Here is a 15,112-nt window from a genome sequence, read left to right as displayed (position 1 = left end):
CTTGCATTTTGGGATATATTTAACAGTTTAGTTCACGATCGTAGGGATATTTCCAATGTGATTAAGTTTTCTACCCTCAGAGCTAGTTTAAAGGATAACGCCTTTAAAGCCATAGAAGGTTTGCCTGTCACTAATGCCAATTATTCAGTAGCTATTCAGACCCTTAAGGAGAAGTATGATAATAAGGACAAATTGAAACGTAGACTTATGTCCAAGTTAACGCATTTAGTCCCTCCCAGTCATACAATAGAGGATTTGAACACGTTCAAATTGGAATATGAGAAGATTATCTTACAAATGAACACATTGAATTTAGATGTAGAGGCCATGAACCCCATTTTCTCTAGTATAATATGCGAGAAATTATCACCTGAAACACGTAAGGCTATAGCTAATAAACATAATAGTGTGTCTCTTGATTTAAAGCAAATTTCCTCAGGTTTGAAATATGTTTGTGAATTAATGGAATTTTGTTACGAAGGTGAGAATTCTAATAAGAGAAAACGTGATCAGGGTAACTATTCTAAAGTGATTCCCTCAAATGTGCAAAACGTGCAGAGAGCACAACAAAGTAACAGTAAGCCTAGTAATAGTAGTTCTTACCATAATTGTGTGTTTTGCTCATCGAACCATGCTCTCTCGCGATTGTAAGACTTTCAAAACCATTGATAGTAGAAGGGACAGAGTTAAATATTTAAGATTGTGCTTTGCTTGCCTCAAAAGGAGGTCATTTATTCTCTGAATGTAGAAACAAACCGAAATGTAATATATGTGATGGGCCTCATTACCCGATGATTTGTAAGAAAACAGAAAACCCTGTTAATCCTGCTCCACCAAAGTTGAGTGTAAATAGTACTAATGTTAGTAAGTCAAATGTTAATTCTGGGAAATCTCATAATGATTCTAAAGGTGCTGTAAGTAAAGGTGATTCCCAGTAGTTATGACTGCTTCTTTGGGTATTGATCATTCTCAGACTAATAAGAGTTCTGTTTCGACTGCTCTTCCTACTGCTAATGTAATTGTGTCAGGGAATGGACATCGTTCCTTTGGGAGAGCACTCTTTGATTCTGGTGCACAAAGAACGTTTATTGCAAAGGAATTAGCTCATAAGCTTAGCCTACCGTCCATAGCAACAGTAGCCTTAAAGGTAAAACCATTTGGCAGTGATGCCATGGAAGTCAATTGTAATATAGTAAGAGTTGTGGTGAGACTAGGTAAGATTCGTACTGTCATTAATGCCATTGCATTCGATAGAGTTAATTCCAGAATTTATTCTCCAGGTTTAAGTAAGTCAGCTGCGTTCTTGACGAGTAAAGGCATAAAATTAGCAGATAATGATTTAAATTCAGATGAAGTGAATGGTATAGAATTGGTCATTGAGCTGATTACTATGGAAAAATTCATTCACAACCGTCAAATTTGCTCTGGAATACAGATATTGAATAGTTCTGGCGGTGCACTAATTTTGGACCTCTTCCTAGTTGGTCTTATGACGATGTAGAATCTAATGAGATTACTACATCAAATGTATGTTGTTCAAGAATAGAAGTAGAGGAAATCCCTATTAATTCTTGTTGTGAAGTTAGAAAATTATGGGATTTAGAAAGTGTTGGTATTCGTCAATCTGAAATTAGTCCTGAAGAAAGAGAATCAGTTAAGTGTTTTAAGGATAAAGTAAAAGGGTTGACAATAAGTATGAAGTGTCCTTGCCATTTAAAGATGAAAGTAGACCGCCTGTTAACTATAGAATAGCCATTGGTCAATTAAATTCCTCGCTACATAGATTCGAATCTGACCCCTCCTTGTATGCTCATTATGATAAGATTATCCAAGATTACGTTCAGTCTGGGTTTATAGAATTAATTCCCTCAGGCTCCCCTATTATAGGGCATTATTTACCCCACCATGCTGTATTGAAGGATTCAGAAACAACTCCCATTCGAATAGTTTTTAATGCTTCTTCCAAGGCTAAAGGAGAACTTTCCTTAAATGATTGTTTATTAACTGGTCCCTCATTAACTACTAAACTTTTGATGCCCTGTTGAGTTTCCGTACAAACCCAGTAGCTGTGATTTCAGATATCAGTAAAGCCTTTTTAAGGATAGGCATTTCACCTGACTGTCGTGATTATTGCAGATTTCTATGGATAACTGATCCTCCGATTTGAAGTCTACTGTAACTTACCGGTTTTGTGTAGTTTGTTTTGGAGCTACATGCTCCCCCTTTCTCTTGCAGCAAACCCTTTTGCATCATTTATCTTTACAGGATAATCCCCTTGCATCATCTCTGATGAAGAATTTCTATGTAGACAATTTTAGTAAAACTTACAAGGATGTGTCAGTCTTGATGGATGAGTATCCAGTAATAAATGAGATTCTTGAAGATGCTAATATGCCTCTACAAGAATGGGTCAGTAATGATTCAGAGTTTAACAGAACCATAGATGTTATCAAAGAAAGAGTGAACGTTTTGGGTTTAGAGTGGTATCTAACACAAGATGAGATGTCACTGAAGGAAGTAAATTGTGAGTATAAAGGACCTTTAACCAAGCGAAAGGTCTTATCAGTAATAGCTCGAAAGTTTGATCCTCTAGGATTATTGTCACCAATACAGGTGAGAGGTAAATATTTTCTTAAATGTTTGTGGAGTAACTACAGGTGGGATGACCCTTTGCCAGAATCATTATGTTCAAGGTTTGATGAAATTTGCAAGTGTATTAGAAATGTAGAAAGTTTAAAGTTTCCTAGGTTTGTTGTACATCCTGAAGGTTCCCACTTACATGTATTTTGTGATGCCTCTAACAAGGCATATGGAGCTGCTGCCTATGTGATTGATTTCAAGAGAAGTGTAAGCAATTTACTGGTCAGTAAGTGTAAAGTTGCACCAAACCCTAAACAGACTATTCGCGTTTGGAATTGACAGCCTTGTCCTTGGGTGTGAAACTTGCTGGAAGATTAATGCAGAATGATGATTTGAGATTGAGTTCTTGCACTCTCTGGAGTGACTCCATGGTTTCTATTTGTTGGGTGAAGAATAATAATAGTAAAATTCCCTATGTACGAAACAGAGTCACTGAAATTAATGAATTCAAGTTTCCTCTACGGTATACCCCCTCTAAGGATAATCCAGCTGATATTCTATCCAGAGGTAGTACTAGTAAAGATTTAGCGCAAAATTCCTTATGGTGGAATGGCCTAAATGGCTTTTAACTGGTGATTATCCCCAATCTTTAGCTACAGAAACTGTGCATGTTAATGAAATTCTTTCAGAACCTAAGTTTGTTAACCCTCCAACCCCATTAATTGACATCCCACGTTACAGTAATTTAAGTAAGCTTAAACGTATCATGAGGTCAATATTGCTTTTTCTTAATAAATGCAGTAAAGGTTCTAAGTTTGTTGTTAACGAAATGAAAGCACTTGTCCTCCTTGAACAAAAGCAACATTTTTCTACTACCAGAATGTACCTCTGTGATAAGAATTCACATGGAGTGTCCATGGATATTAAGAATTTCTGTAATCAGTTGAACTTATTTGTTGATGAGGAAAATCTAATTAGGTCTCAGGGTCGCATGAAAAACGCTTCCATGTCTTATGATACTCAGTGCCCAATGTTATTGCCTTCCAGAAGTTATTTAACAGTGTTGATAGTTGAACATTTGCATAGACATCATCACCATTGTGGTGTCAATTCTGTACTGGTATTGTTGAGAGAAACTTTTTGGGTACCGAAAGCACGACAAGTTATCAAATCGATTCTGTCAAAGTGTGTTTTGTGTCAGAAGTTAACCAAGAAACGGTTGTGTTTGCCTCCTCCTCCACCATTACCCACAGAAAGAGTGAGATATGATAGATCTTTCCAATCAGTAGGAGTTGATTATACTGGTGCTATTAATGTTTTTGATCATGAGACTGGCTTGGAGGAGAAGGTCTTTATATGTCTATTTACCTGTACTACGAGCAGGGCAGTTCATTTTGAATTGACTCATTCCATGACTGCTTCCGATTTCCTACTGGCTTTTCGACGCTTTGTAGCATATCATTCTCTGCCGAGTCTGATTATATCTGACAATGGTAGGAATTTTGTTGATTTAATAATTTCCTGAAGGAAATTATGGATGAACCAGAGGTAAAGTCATACCTTGAAGGAAATTGTGTTAATTGGAAGTTCATTACACCGCGAGCCCCTGGTCTGGAGGCTTTTATGAACGCCTTATTGGTGTTCTAAAGGGATGTTTGTCCAAAGCCTTATATCACAAACGTGTATCCTTTGAAGAGTTGAGAACTCTACTTGTTGAGTTTCAAGCTGTGATAAATTCTCGACCACTGACTTATCTCTCCTCTGATCGAGATTGTGAGGCTTTGACTCCCTCCATGTTACTTTATGGGCGAAATATTTGTATTTCCCCTCCTCTTAACAATTCAGCAACTGATGACCCAGATTTCATGAGTTCAAGTGATCTTAGAGAACAATATTTTAGATTATCATCAGTGCTAAGAAAATTTGAGAACTCTTGGAAAAGAGACTATTTAGTGTCCTTGAGAGAGAGACATTTTAATTCTAGTGATTATCTCTCTGCAAATGTGAAAGTTGGGGACATAGTGATGGTAGACTTAGATGATCATCTGGGGAAAGGCTATAGATCCCTCCTCTCATTGGGTAAGGTTACCCAGCTGTTTCCATCGTCTGATGGTGTGATTAGGTCTGTAGAAGTGAGAGTGAATAATAAACTATGAGATCAATCACAAAGCTCGTACTTCTGGAATTACCCGAGAGGGAATTTGATAGTGTCGTAACTCAGGAGCCAGATAGTGTGCCTCTGAGTGGTAATAGACCTAGGCGTGCAGCAGCAATCCGCTGTGATCAAGAGAGAAAGGATTTAATTTCTATGGATGTACTCTAAAATGTATATTTGATTTAAATTTTTTATGTGTTAAGATGGTCACAGCTGCATAGCGTTATTCAATTGAATTCGCTCCTGGGTGCAGTTATGATTACTTCTAATTATGATTCTTCTTGGGGGAGAATGTCAAAAATTGCCATTTATTCCCCTTGAATAAAATTTCCTAGTTTTCTTGAATACTTATTTTTGATGTATTTCCCAGTTTCTATGAAAAATACGTTGATGTGATTGTTTTGCTCCACAGAAGAAGTTTTTTATTATATTAACTATAGCAATGAGTTTGTATAAATTAGTACATTAATATTTAAAGTAGTAAAACACCTTTTTCGCAGATTTTATCCATCTCTATAAAATTAAATGACGTCTGATTGCAGTGTTGTCAAACTTCTTCCTGTGGAGAATGTATATGTTATTTTCTTGTTGTAAGGGCACATGCCAGTAGTTTAAGCTTGCCTTCTGGACGAAACCCCTTTTTTTGTATGTTGGGTTACGATTAAATTACTTTAATGTTTGTGTTTTAGTTGATGCTTTGTTACGTAACCCTGTAGTTTTGTAGATGTGACAACTGTGCCATCCAATATACTCCTCCCGAGTTTTCTTCCAGGGTGGGAACATGAAGCTCTGCCTGTTTCGCAGCAAACTCCAGAAAGGCAAGTTGTAGAAGATATTCTCGTAAAATCCAGCCCCATCACCTCGTGAACTGTCGTCGTGATTGCAGTAATTTCTTCATAAGAATATTCTGAAATCCCCTTTTCCTTGCCATTTATGTTTTCCTCTATCGAAGTAACGTAACGTTTTGTCAATTTTTGCAGTAATATGTTAATGTTTTCTTGCTTCTTAATGTAACTTGGATGATTGTTGTGTCCTTTAAATATTAATTATATGTGTTAAACTTTTAAATGCGTATTTGTGAACCCGTGTGGCATCACCCAAAAAGAATTGGTGCAGGAAATATAGTTGATTGTTTCTCAACTGCACTTTGTTGGAAAGAATATAATGTTTCTTGACTTCATGGTACATTTAAGTAAGTTAGTAAACTCCTCAGCACTGTAACTTGGTCTCATTCAAAGCTAGGGCAGGAGGGCTTAAGGTTGAATGAAATCGTACCGAATGTGGGCCTAAAACTTTAAAGTTTCACCACAAGCTCTGTAATTTATTTTATTTTGGGGAGACAGGTAGAGGGAGGGACATAAGACTGCAAGAACGTAAAAAAGCGGTTAGGGGCTTCGCTCACAACAGCGGTATCGCTAAACATTGTTGGGAAAATAATCATGTCAGGGATTGGGAGGGAGCTAAAAATATATATAAAAGTAGTCAAGTAGGCCATAGAAGACTAATGGAGGGGGCTTTGATAAATATTTGCAACACATTATATGGCAATAAAGCCTTTACGTAGAACAGTCGTGCAGAGAGGCTAGTCTGTCATTCCATAAATTTAAATTTAAAGCCGTTTCTCAATGCCCCTGATACTGTGTCCCTCATTCTCTCCGCACAGGTTGTCGAAGTGGCAGTTGTCACAGAAACAACAGGAGGCAACGATGGTGAAAGTCGTTCACCACCCAAGGATCACCTAGTCACCAGTAACGACCACCGTACGAACGAGAGACGACCGTTAAGATCACAACGTCGGGTTCACAGACACGGGGAAACAGCCATTACATGCACTGCTGTTTTTAGAGATTGTTCGATGGTTTCCTGGACTATTACAAAAAAATTCGTCAGTTGTCTTTCTGAGAAACACATGTATTTTAATTCGGTTGGCTGAAGAGGACTGTTGTGCAAACGGTCGAAAGCTCCCCCTTTTTTAACCCTTTTTTTGTATTTTGGAAAAATACAATCGCTCATATCAATTATTGTGGCCTTTTATTTATTATTTCCGGTCACATATAGTGATGCACCATAGATAAAAACGATTGCCCACTTGGCTACGATGGTGAGGATGGGTCTATTCCAGCTCTAATAAATATATCTGAAAACGACAGGTATATGTATGTACGAGAGGCGGTAATTTTATCCTTCTTGTGGTCAGGTCGGCAACGTGACCTCGTCGTGATTATGGTAACACGGGTTCGCTTCCCGCTACCAGACACCAGAATTTCTTCATATTTCTTGCACTTCGATCTTAAGACTTTGTAGTGACAAGCGAATCCAAAAAAGCACTAAGAATTCGAGAAATTGAAAGGGCATTGTGGCTATTACAATTACACACATATACACATGTTTCGAAATTAGAGCCCCCCCCTCTACAGCATAAACTAAAATTGATATGGACAAAAACAAAAGTAATTCAGAACAGGTATTTAAATTTCTCTCTGAGTATTTAATATTTTGTGTGGCCTCCATCTGCCTGTACCACAGCCTGCTTTCTTGAGGGGTATGATTTCAGCAAATCAAAAAAAGCTGAGACTCAAACTCCATTTCCCTGAGCACTTCGGTCACCTCGCTTCGCAGGTCGTCAAGGCTTGGTATACCATCATAGTTCACTGTGTGCGCTTCAGCACGATCCTTTAAGATACTACCAATGTTTTCACACACATTAAGGTCAGGGGAACTACCTGGAAATTCACCTGACGAGAAGAAATCGATACCACTGTTTCGAAGCAGCTCCTGTGTCTGAAGAGCCTTGAAACATGGTGCCTATCATTCAAAAATGTGACTTCTTCAACAGATAACACATTTTCAGGATCTTTGAGGAAAGGAAATACTCCACCAGTAAGCACAGTTTCTCTGAAGTATTCGCCATTCCATGACTGTCCCTTTTCTTTGATGATCCACACTAACCATTTGGCTGTGAAACAGAGAAAAATTCCCAAACATTCAGGAAATTTCACAACTTGGCGATAGCGCATGTCATCGCTGATATCATCCAACTTTGCAGCCCAAATGATGTCATTTTTATGATTTGGCTTCCTGACTGTGTAAATGAAGAATTCATCTGATGCAGCAACATGGAGAAAGTCAGCTTCATCCCAATCTTTAAGAAATGAACCACAAAACCATGCACGGTCTTCTCTCTGTTGCTGGGTGATGTTGGGCTTGCTGAAAACATGAAATGGCTTGATACCAGATTTTTTCAACTCACGATACACAGCACTATAACTTCTCTTCTTTCCCCTTTTTGTTTCTAGTTCAAACGCCAATTTATGTAAAGACTTTCTTGGTCTACCCACTGCCTCAGCTATGATGTCTTTTGACTCCTGAGAAAGGACTTCAGGCCTTCCAAGGTTCTCACTCTTTTCACGATGACAGTCATATGGATTTTTGTTCCAGATTCTTTTAACAAAGGATTCATCTCTTTTAATGTATTTAGCTATCCAGGAACGTGAAATGAAGGATGCGCCAGCATCCCTGGCCTCTCTGAAGGTTATAGCCCGGATTCGGTCAATCCATCTGATTTCCTCCGAGTCATTAGCCATGGCTGTATCTAACTCCGTCACTCAGTCTGAAAATACAATAAATGTAAAATGAAAAATATCTTAATAGAAACTTAGAACAATGTACTTGGAGATAGGCTATAGCAGAAAACTTCAAACCTTTCTATTTGTTCTGTGAAGGGGGGCGCTCTAATTTCGAAACACCCGGTATATTTATATATATACATATATGTATATATTATACATGTGCATATACATATACATATATATAAAATATATCCACCTTACAGAAACCACTGTGTCCAAAATCCTAAGGTAAATGAAATGCCAGTAGAGGAAGAAACATTAAACTTTTGTTTACCTTTTCCTTTGTCATTCCTCACCCAACTTCGATTTTCGTCATCTAATTGATATAATCCCAAAAAATGTTTTCGCCCTTATGTGTCTATCTTTCCGTTTGTTAATTTTCATTTCTCAACTATTTGTAAAAGTCTGCAGAGCATGACAGATCTTACTTTAGTTTCCATGGATTACTAACCAGGCGTGAGTGTGTGTGTGTGTGTGTGTGTGTGTGTAAGTTTGGTGTGGGGGGAAGGTATCATTCACAGATTTCTGGTGGCAGTCCAAGTGTGGATCCATATCGTGATGCATTGTTATAAAAATTACTTAAGATATTTCCAGATTTTTCGTAATATATGAAGAATATTTTCATAAATTACTAGAATACATTTTCACATGTAGATTTTCTTGGAAATATATACGGAATACTAAACTTTCTAAAATGTTTTTCGAGGCTTTTCATTCTTTTATTATTTGGATGACATCAACTAATGTTATGATTTAAAGATAGATTTTTCGTAGGGTCTAAAAGAAAAAAAATCTGAGGACGTATGACCGCAAGACGTGCTGGGACCTAGAACGGCCTGTCCTTCTGAAGCCGCCTATTCTATGTGGGAAACAGTCGTATAGTGTAATGCATAGATACATGCAGTATATACATACATACAAAGACACAAACACACAAATATATATATATATATATATATATATATATATATATATATATATATATATATATATATATATATATATATATGTATATATGTATGTATATATATATATATATATATATATATATATATATATATATATATATATATATATATATATGATTATTATCACTTTTGTACGTGATTCATTTATCACACATTACCACAGGTCCTGACCGGTTTCGACTTTATTTCCAAGCCATTGAGGAAGGACTGATACAGAGTATAAGAAGTAACAAATATATATATTACAGGAACAGTACTGACGAACATACACAACCGTTAGAAACTACATATCCACCCACCGGCTGGTGTCGAGGTAGGAGTGGCCTTCAAAAGTCATTTGGCTAAAAATCACAATATACTCTCAGGGGACAATACTGATAAACATGCTGACCATAGGCGACCTCAGATCCACACCTGACAGGTGTTAGGGAGGCGGAGTTTGGAAACTCTTTAGCACTACTGCCCCTGTACTGTGTTTACAAATATAATAATCCTATATTCATACATCTCTACTGCCTGCCTTAAAATTTAAACAATTTACAAATTTCTTTTGATATTAAAGGATCAAGTTTATACATCCCTTGACTTATATTCATATTATGGCTGTAACTTTCCTTTATAAAGCTAGAGTCAATGATATTCCTTTCCAGTGCATTATTAGAATATACAATCCTTTTTGCCCCTTCCCAGTTGATAGCATGATTGTTCTCACTAACATGTACAAAAATACCACTGTTCCCCCGTGCATATCTCACACATTTCTTATGCTGTTCAATTCTTTTTCCCAGTGCTTTCCCCGTTTGGCCAATATAAAAGTTGTCACAAGACTTACATGGAATTCTATATACACACCCTTTAGTATTGTCAGGGGAGTTCTTGATAAGTACATTTTTCATTGTTTTATTGTTCTTAAATGCGACATTAACACCAAAATTCATAAGAAGATGGGGGATATCTTTCATATTATTATTATAAGGCAGCACAAGCAAATTTTTTGTGTTGTAAGGTTCTTTTTGGTTTTGATACATGGTCTTTTTTGCCGCTTCAAATGCATTGTTTAATACACTGACAGGATATTTCAATTTTTTGCCTGCATTCCTAATCTTATCTATTTCATCATCAATGTATTCAGGGCTACATACCTGTAATGCTCTTAAAAACATAGATGAAAACACTGATTTTTTAACCTTATTGCTTTGTCCTGAATAGAAATGCATATAGGAAGAAATATTAGTGGGTTTTCTATACACACTATATGTAAACCCACTACTATTTCTTCGTATGAGGACATCCAAAAAGGGTAAGCACCTATCATTTTCCATTTCCATAGTGAATTTAATTGCCAGTTAAATCAATTAGTACCATCAATTAAATTCACCACGGAAATGGAAAATGGTGGGTGCTTACCCTTTTTGAATGCCATCATATGAAGAAATAGTAGTGGGGGTAAATATAGTGAGTATAGAAAACCCACGAATATTTCTTCCTATGTGCATTTCTATTCAAGACAAAGTAATAAGGTTAAAAAATCAGTGTTTTCATCTATGTTTTTAAGGGCATTACAGGTATGTAGCCCTGAATACATTGATGATGAAATAGATAAGATTAGGAATGCAGGCAAGAAATTGAAATATCCTGATAGTGTATTAAACAGTCCATTTGAAGCGGCAAAAAAGACCATGTATCAAAACCAAAAAGAACCTTACAACACAAAAAATTTGCTTGTGCTGCCTTATAATAATAATATCAAGGATATCCCCCATCTTCTTATGAATTTTGGTGTTGATGTCGCGTTTAAGAACAAGAAAACAATGAAAAATGTACTTATCAAGAACTCCCCTGACAATACTAAAGGGTGTGTATATAGAATTCCATGTAAGTCTTGTGACAACTTTTATATTGGCCAAACGGGGAAAGCACTGGGAAAAAGAATAGAACAGCATAAGAAATGTGTGAGATATGCACGGGGGAACATTGGTATTTTTGTACATGTTAGTGAGAACAATCATGCTATCAACTGGGAAGGGGCAAAAAGGATTGTATATCCTAATAATGCACTGGAAAGGAATATCATTGAATCTAGCTTTATAAAAGAAAGTTACAACCATAATATGAATATCAGTCAAGGGATGTATAAACTTGATCCTTTAATATCAAAAGAAATTTGTAAATTGTTTAAATTTTAAGGCAGGAAGTAGAGATGTAAGAATATAGGATTATTATATTTGTAAACACAGTACAGGGGCAGTAGTGCTAATGAGTTTCCAAACTCCGCCTCCCTAACACCTGTCAGGTGTGGATCTGAGGTCGCCTATGGTCGGTATGTTTATCAGTATTGTCCCCTGAGAGTATATTGTGATTTTTAGCCAAATGACTTTTGAAGGCCACTCCTACCACGACACCAGCCGGTGGGTGGATATGTAGTTTCTAACGGTTGTGTATGTTCGTCAGTACTGTTCCCGTAGTATATATATTTGTGATTTCTTATACTCTGTATCAGTCCTTCCTCAATGGCTTGGAAATAAAGTTGAAACCGGTCAGGACCTACACTCCGTCTCATATTTTTCGCCTGTGGTAACGTGTGATATATATATATATATATATATATATATATATATATATATATATATATATATATATATCTTATATAGATACATACATACATACATATACACTATATATATATATATATATATATATATATATATATAGTGTATATGGGGGCCACTGGGCCTTGGAGGAGTAGTAAGATTATTCTTCCAAGCACTAGGCGAGCGGAGCGAGCCTATACAGCTGGGGGTTCGGGGGAGCGCTGTGAGGCCTCCAAGAAAATTTTGAAGTGTAACCAATTTCAGAGGCAATCTGAAGTCATATGAGAAGGGCATTAGGGCATAATTCTGAGACCAGCGGTGGATATTCAGGTATTACACAGGTATCTGTGATTCTGTTATACTGTTTCAAGTAAAACAGAGATGTACAGAAATCAGGTACATTATAATTATACGTAATTACAGAATAGGAATTAGATATGAAACTGAAAAACATAAAGTGAGCTATGCAAAACACATTAATTCCTGTGCGTATAGAAATTGTAAAACATTAGCACGGAAATACAAGAACAAAAAAATTAAATTAAATTAAATTAAATGGATGAACGAAATAATATATATATATATATATATATATATATATATATATATATATATATATATATATATATATATATATATTGAAAGTAACAAAATTTGAAAAAAATTGCTGACTATACATTATATAAGATGAAGCAGCAGACTACTGCGACATGACTCATTTTTTAACAATATTCTCCTGTTCCTGTGATTTTCTGCAAACCTATCTACAGATTCCTTTGAATCTAGTCTTTTAACTCGCATACTTTCAATTGATAGCACTGCAAAATTACTTAATCTGTCATTGCCCATTGCATTTCTGAGAGTAGTCTTAATTAATTTCAGAGCAGAGAAGCTAAAGCTGACGACACAGGTAACACTACAGAAATTTTGGTTAGTCTGCAGAGTTCAGGAAATGCCTCCTCATATGGATTAAGAATTTTCAGTAAGTCTAACAATGATTTAGGCCTTTCAGGGTCACTTACGTCCTTGTAGCATCTTTCTAACACGTGTTTTGCAGAGTATAGCTCATGTTTGAGATCTTCAGTGTTAACATTATAGGCATGAATAAGTCCACATATTTTCTCGAAAGATAAGAATTCCGTACTTTGTGGGTTAAGTGACTGTAATGCTTTCATAAGTGTGCAGGTTTCATTACTGAACCGCCTTTTCATTTCTGACAGCATATGGTCTACAGTCGGGTAAAAAAAAGTTAATTCGTGCTGAATCCTTAACTCTGAGGTCAAAGTGTGTGCTTCCTGTCTGTTTTCCAATAGAATCAGCAACAACGAACTCCTGCAGTTTTGTAGAAATTCTACGTTTCCTTGATGGTCTACACTCTGAAGTATCAAAACTGCTGTTGAACTCTTCTCCCCTCATCTCACAAAGGATCAAAAGAAGATGGATCTGAACGCATCTCTTCAAGCTGAACTGTTACAGTTTCAATTAATTCTACAGCTTTTACCAAGTCAAGGTTAGCTAACTGTAGCAAATTTGATAACTGATTTATCTTAATAAGAATATGTCATGATAACTAACCTCATAACAAAATGTTTATTTATTTGGCATATCAGCCATCTTGTATCAATAGCCCTATCTGCATTGAAGTCATCTGCTAAATCTTCCGGAATACGTACCACAGCAGACAACCTATCTCTGATTACTTTGCAAGCATCATACCTGCAAGCCCATCGGGTATCTGAAAGTCGCTTTAGCTGTCTTGTTTGCTCATTGGGATACAGTTCCTTTTGTACATCTATCCACTTTGCATGGGCGTAAGAACCACTAATGAATACATACAGTTTTTCCAACAATGAGAAAAATTGTGAAGCGTCAGGTAAAGATTTGATGACATCGACAAGAACTAGATTTAGACGATGGGCATGACAGTGTACATAGAAAGCAAATGGTGCCTCTTGTTTTATGCGTGCTGCAACTCCTTTGTGTCTGCCACTCATAACTGAGACACCATCAAAACCTTGACCAACTAAATTGGCCTTGAAATAAATTTCATGTCTTTTTAGAACATTAAGTATTTCGTGAGTTAGTGCATTTGCATCAAGTTGAAAAGCAGCTTTGAAGTCTAAGAAACTCTCATAGAGGTTTTCTTTGTAACAGTACCGGATAATGAGGGATAATTGTTCTGTTTTAGATACATCCTTAGTTTCATCAACTATTATGGAGAAAAATTTGGCTTCCTTCGCTTCATTTACAATTTCTGTCTTAATCATCACAGCTAAAATACAAATTATTTCATTTTTTAAAATTTTCCTGACATTGCCTGGGTTGTCGGTCTCTTCTCCTTCCCTATGCCCTCTCTGAGCCAGTTTCTGTGTACAAGTCACCAAAACTACTTGCCCTAATAACTTTATGAAGTGAAGATTTTCTTTAATTTTCTTCTTGAAACTATCTCCCATTAACTGCCTCGCAGAGGTGTCATGATCCTTCATTTTCTTGTATTCACCCCAAGCAACCATTTCATCACTATGATAGGCTGCATGAATATGCTTTGCTAGCCCTCCTCCCTTTCTACTTCATGTTTCCAATCTCTGTACCCTAATGGTGAATGATTTTTCAACATTCACATTACGTAGTGCAAAATGTCGACAAGCAAAACAAAAAGTACTATCAATACTCTGAGAATATTCAAGCCATGGAAATGTAGCATACCATTCCTGGCGAAAGGAGCGGTGTTTGCTTCCATATATATAATCTGGGGGGATTTTTCAAGTTTAGGTTGTGCTGGACCCGACGATGGCGTACCGATAAATCCATTGGCACTGCCGATGACGAACATGCCTCTGACACATTATGGGATATACTGGCGTCTTCCTTGTATTTCTCATTTTCACTTGTGTCACCTTCCATGAAAGTGGTTGGATTATTGGCGCACGTTATACTATCAGATACGAATTCATCTGAGCTTCCAGAACCAATGTTTTCTGCTTCCCTCTCTTTAGGACCCTTCATCTCATCTCCTGCCTTCAACTTTAAATAATCCTTTATGGATGATTTTTTAGAAGCCATTTCAAACTTTGTGAACATTGCAGCAGCCAGTAATTCAATCCAACCTGTGCCAGATAAAAAAAAAAAGGACCTGTCAACACCGAATTCCATGTACAGGTTATGCCTAGACAAATACTGAGTAGCCTA

At 36.6% G+C, this 15,112-nt stretch overlaps 1 protein-coding gene across 1 annotated transcript; it reads right to left on the bottom strand.

The window, feature by feature from the left end:
* Positions 1 to 13,340: 13,340 nt before the first annotated feature.
* LOC136852248 (zinc finger MYM-type protein 1-like) lies at positions 13,341 to 14,436 on the bottom strand. Its single transcript, XM_067126699.1, has 2 exons — positions 13,597 to 14,436; positions 13,341 to 13,442 (listed from the first exon to the last, which is right to left on the bottom strand). The coding sequence occupies exons 1-2, from the start codon at positions 14,434 to 14,436 to the stop codon at positions 13,341 to 13,343; spliced, it is 942 nt and encodes a 313-aa protein (XP_066982800.1).
* Positions 14,437 to 15,112: the final 676 nt, after the last annotated feature.

Source organism: Macrobrachium rosenbergii, chromosome 25 (genome assembly GCF_040412425.1).
Source record: "Macrobrachium rosenbergii isolate ZJJX-2024 chromosome 25, ASM4041242v1, whole genome shotgun sequence".
Lineage (NCBI taxonomy): Eukaryota > Metazoa > Arthropoda > Malacostraca > Decapoda > Palaemonidae > Macrobrachium > Macrobrachium rosenbergii.
Note: the sequence above shows the minus strand (reverse complement) of the source record. Positions and strands in the feature narration are given on the sequence as shown.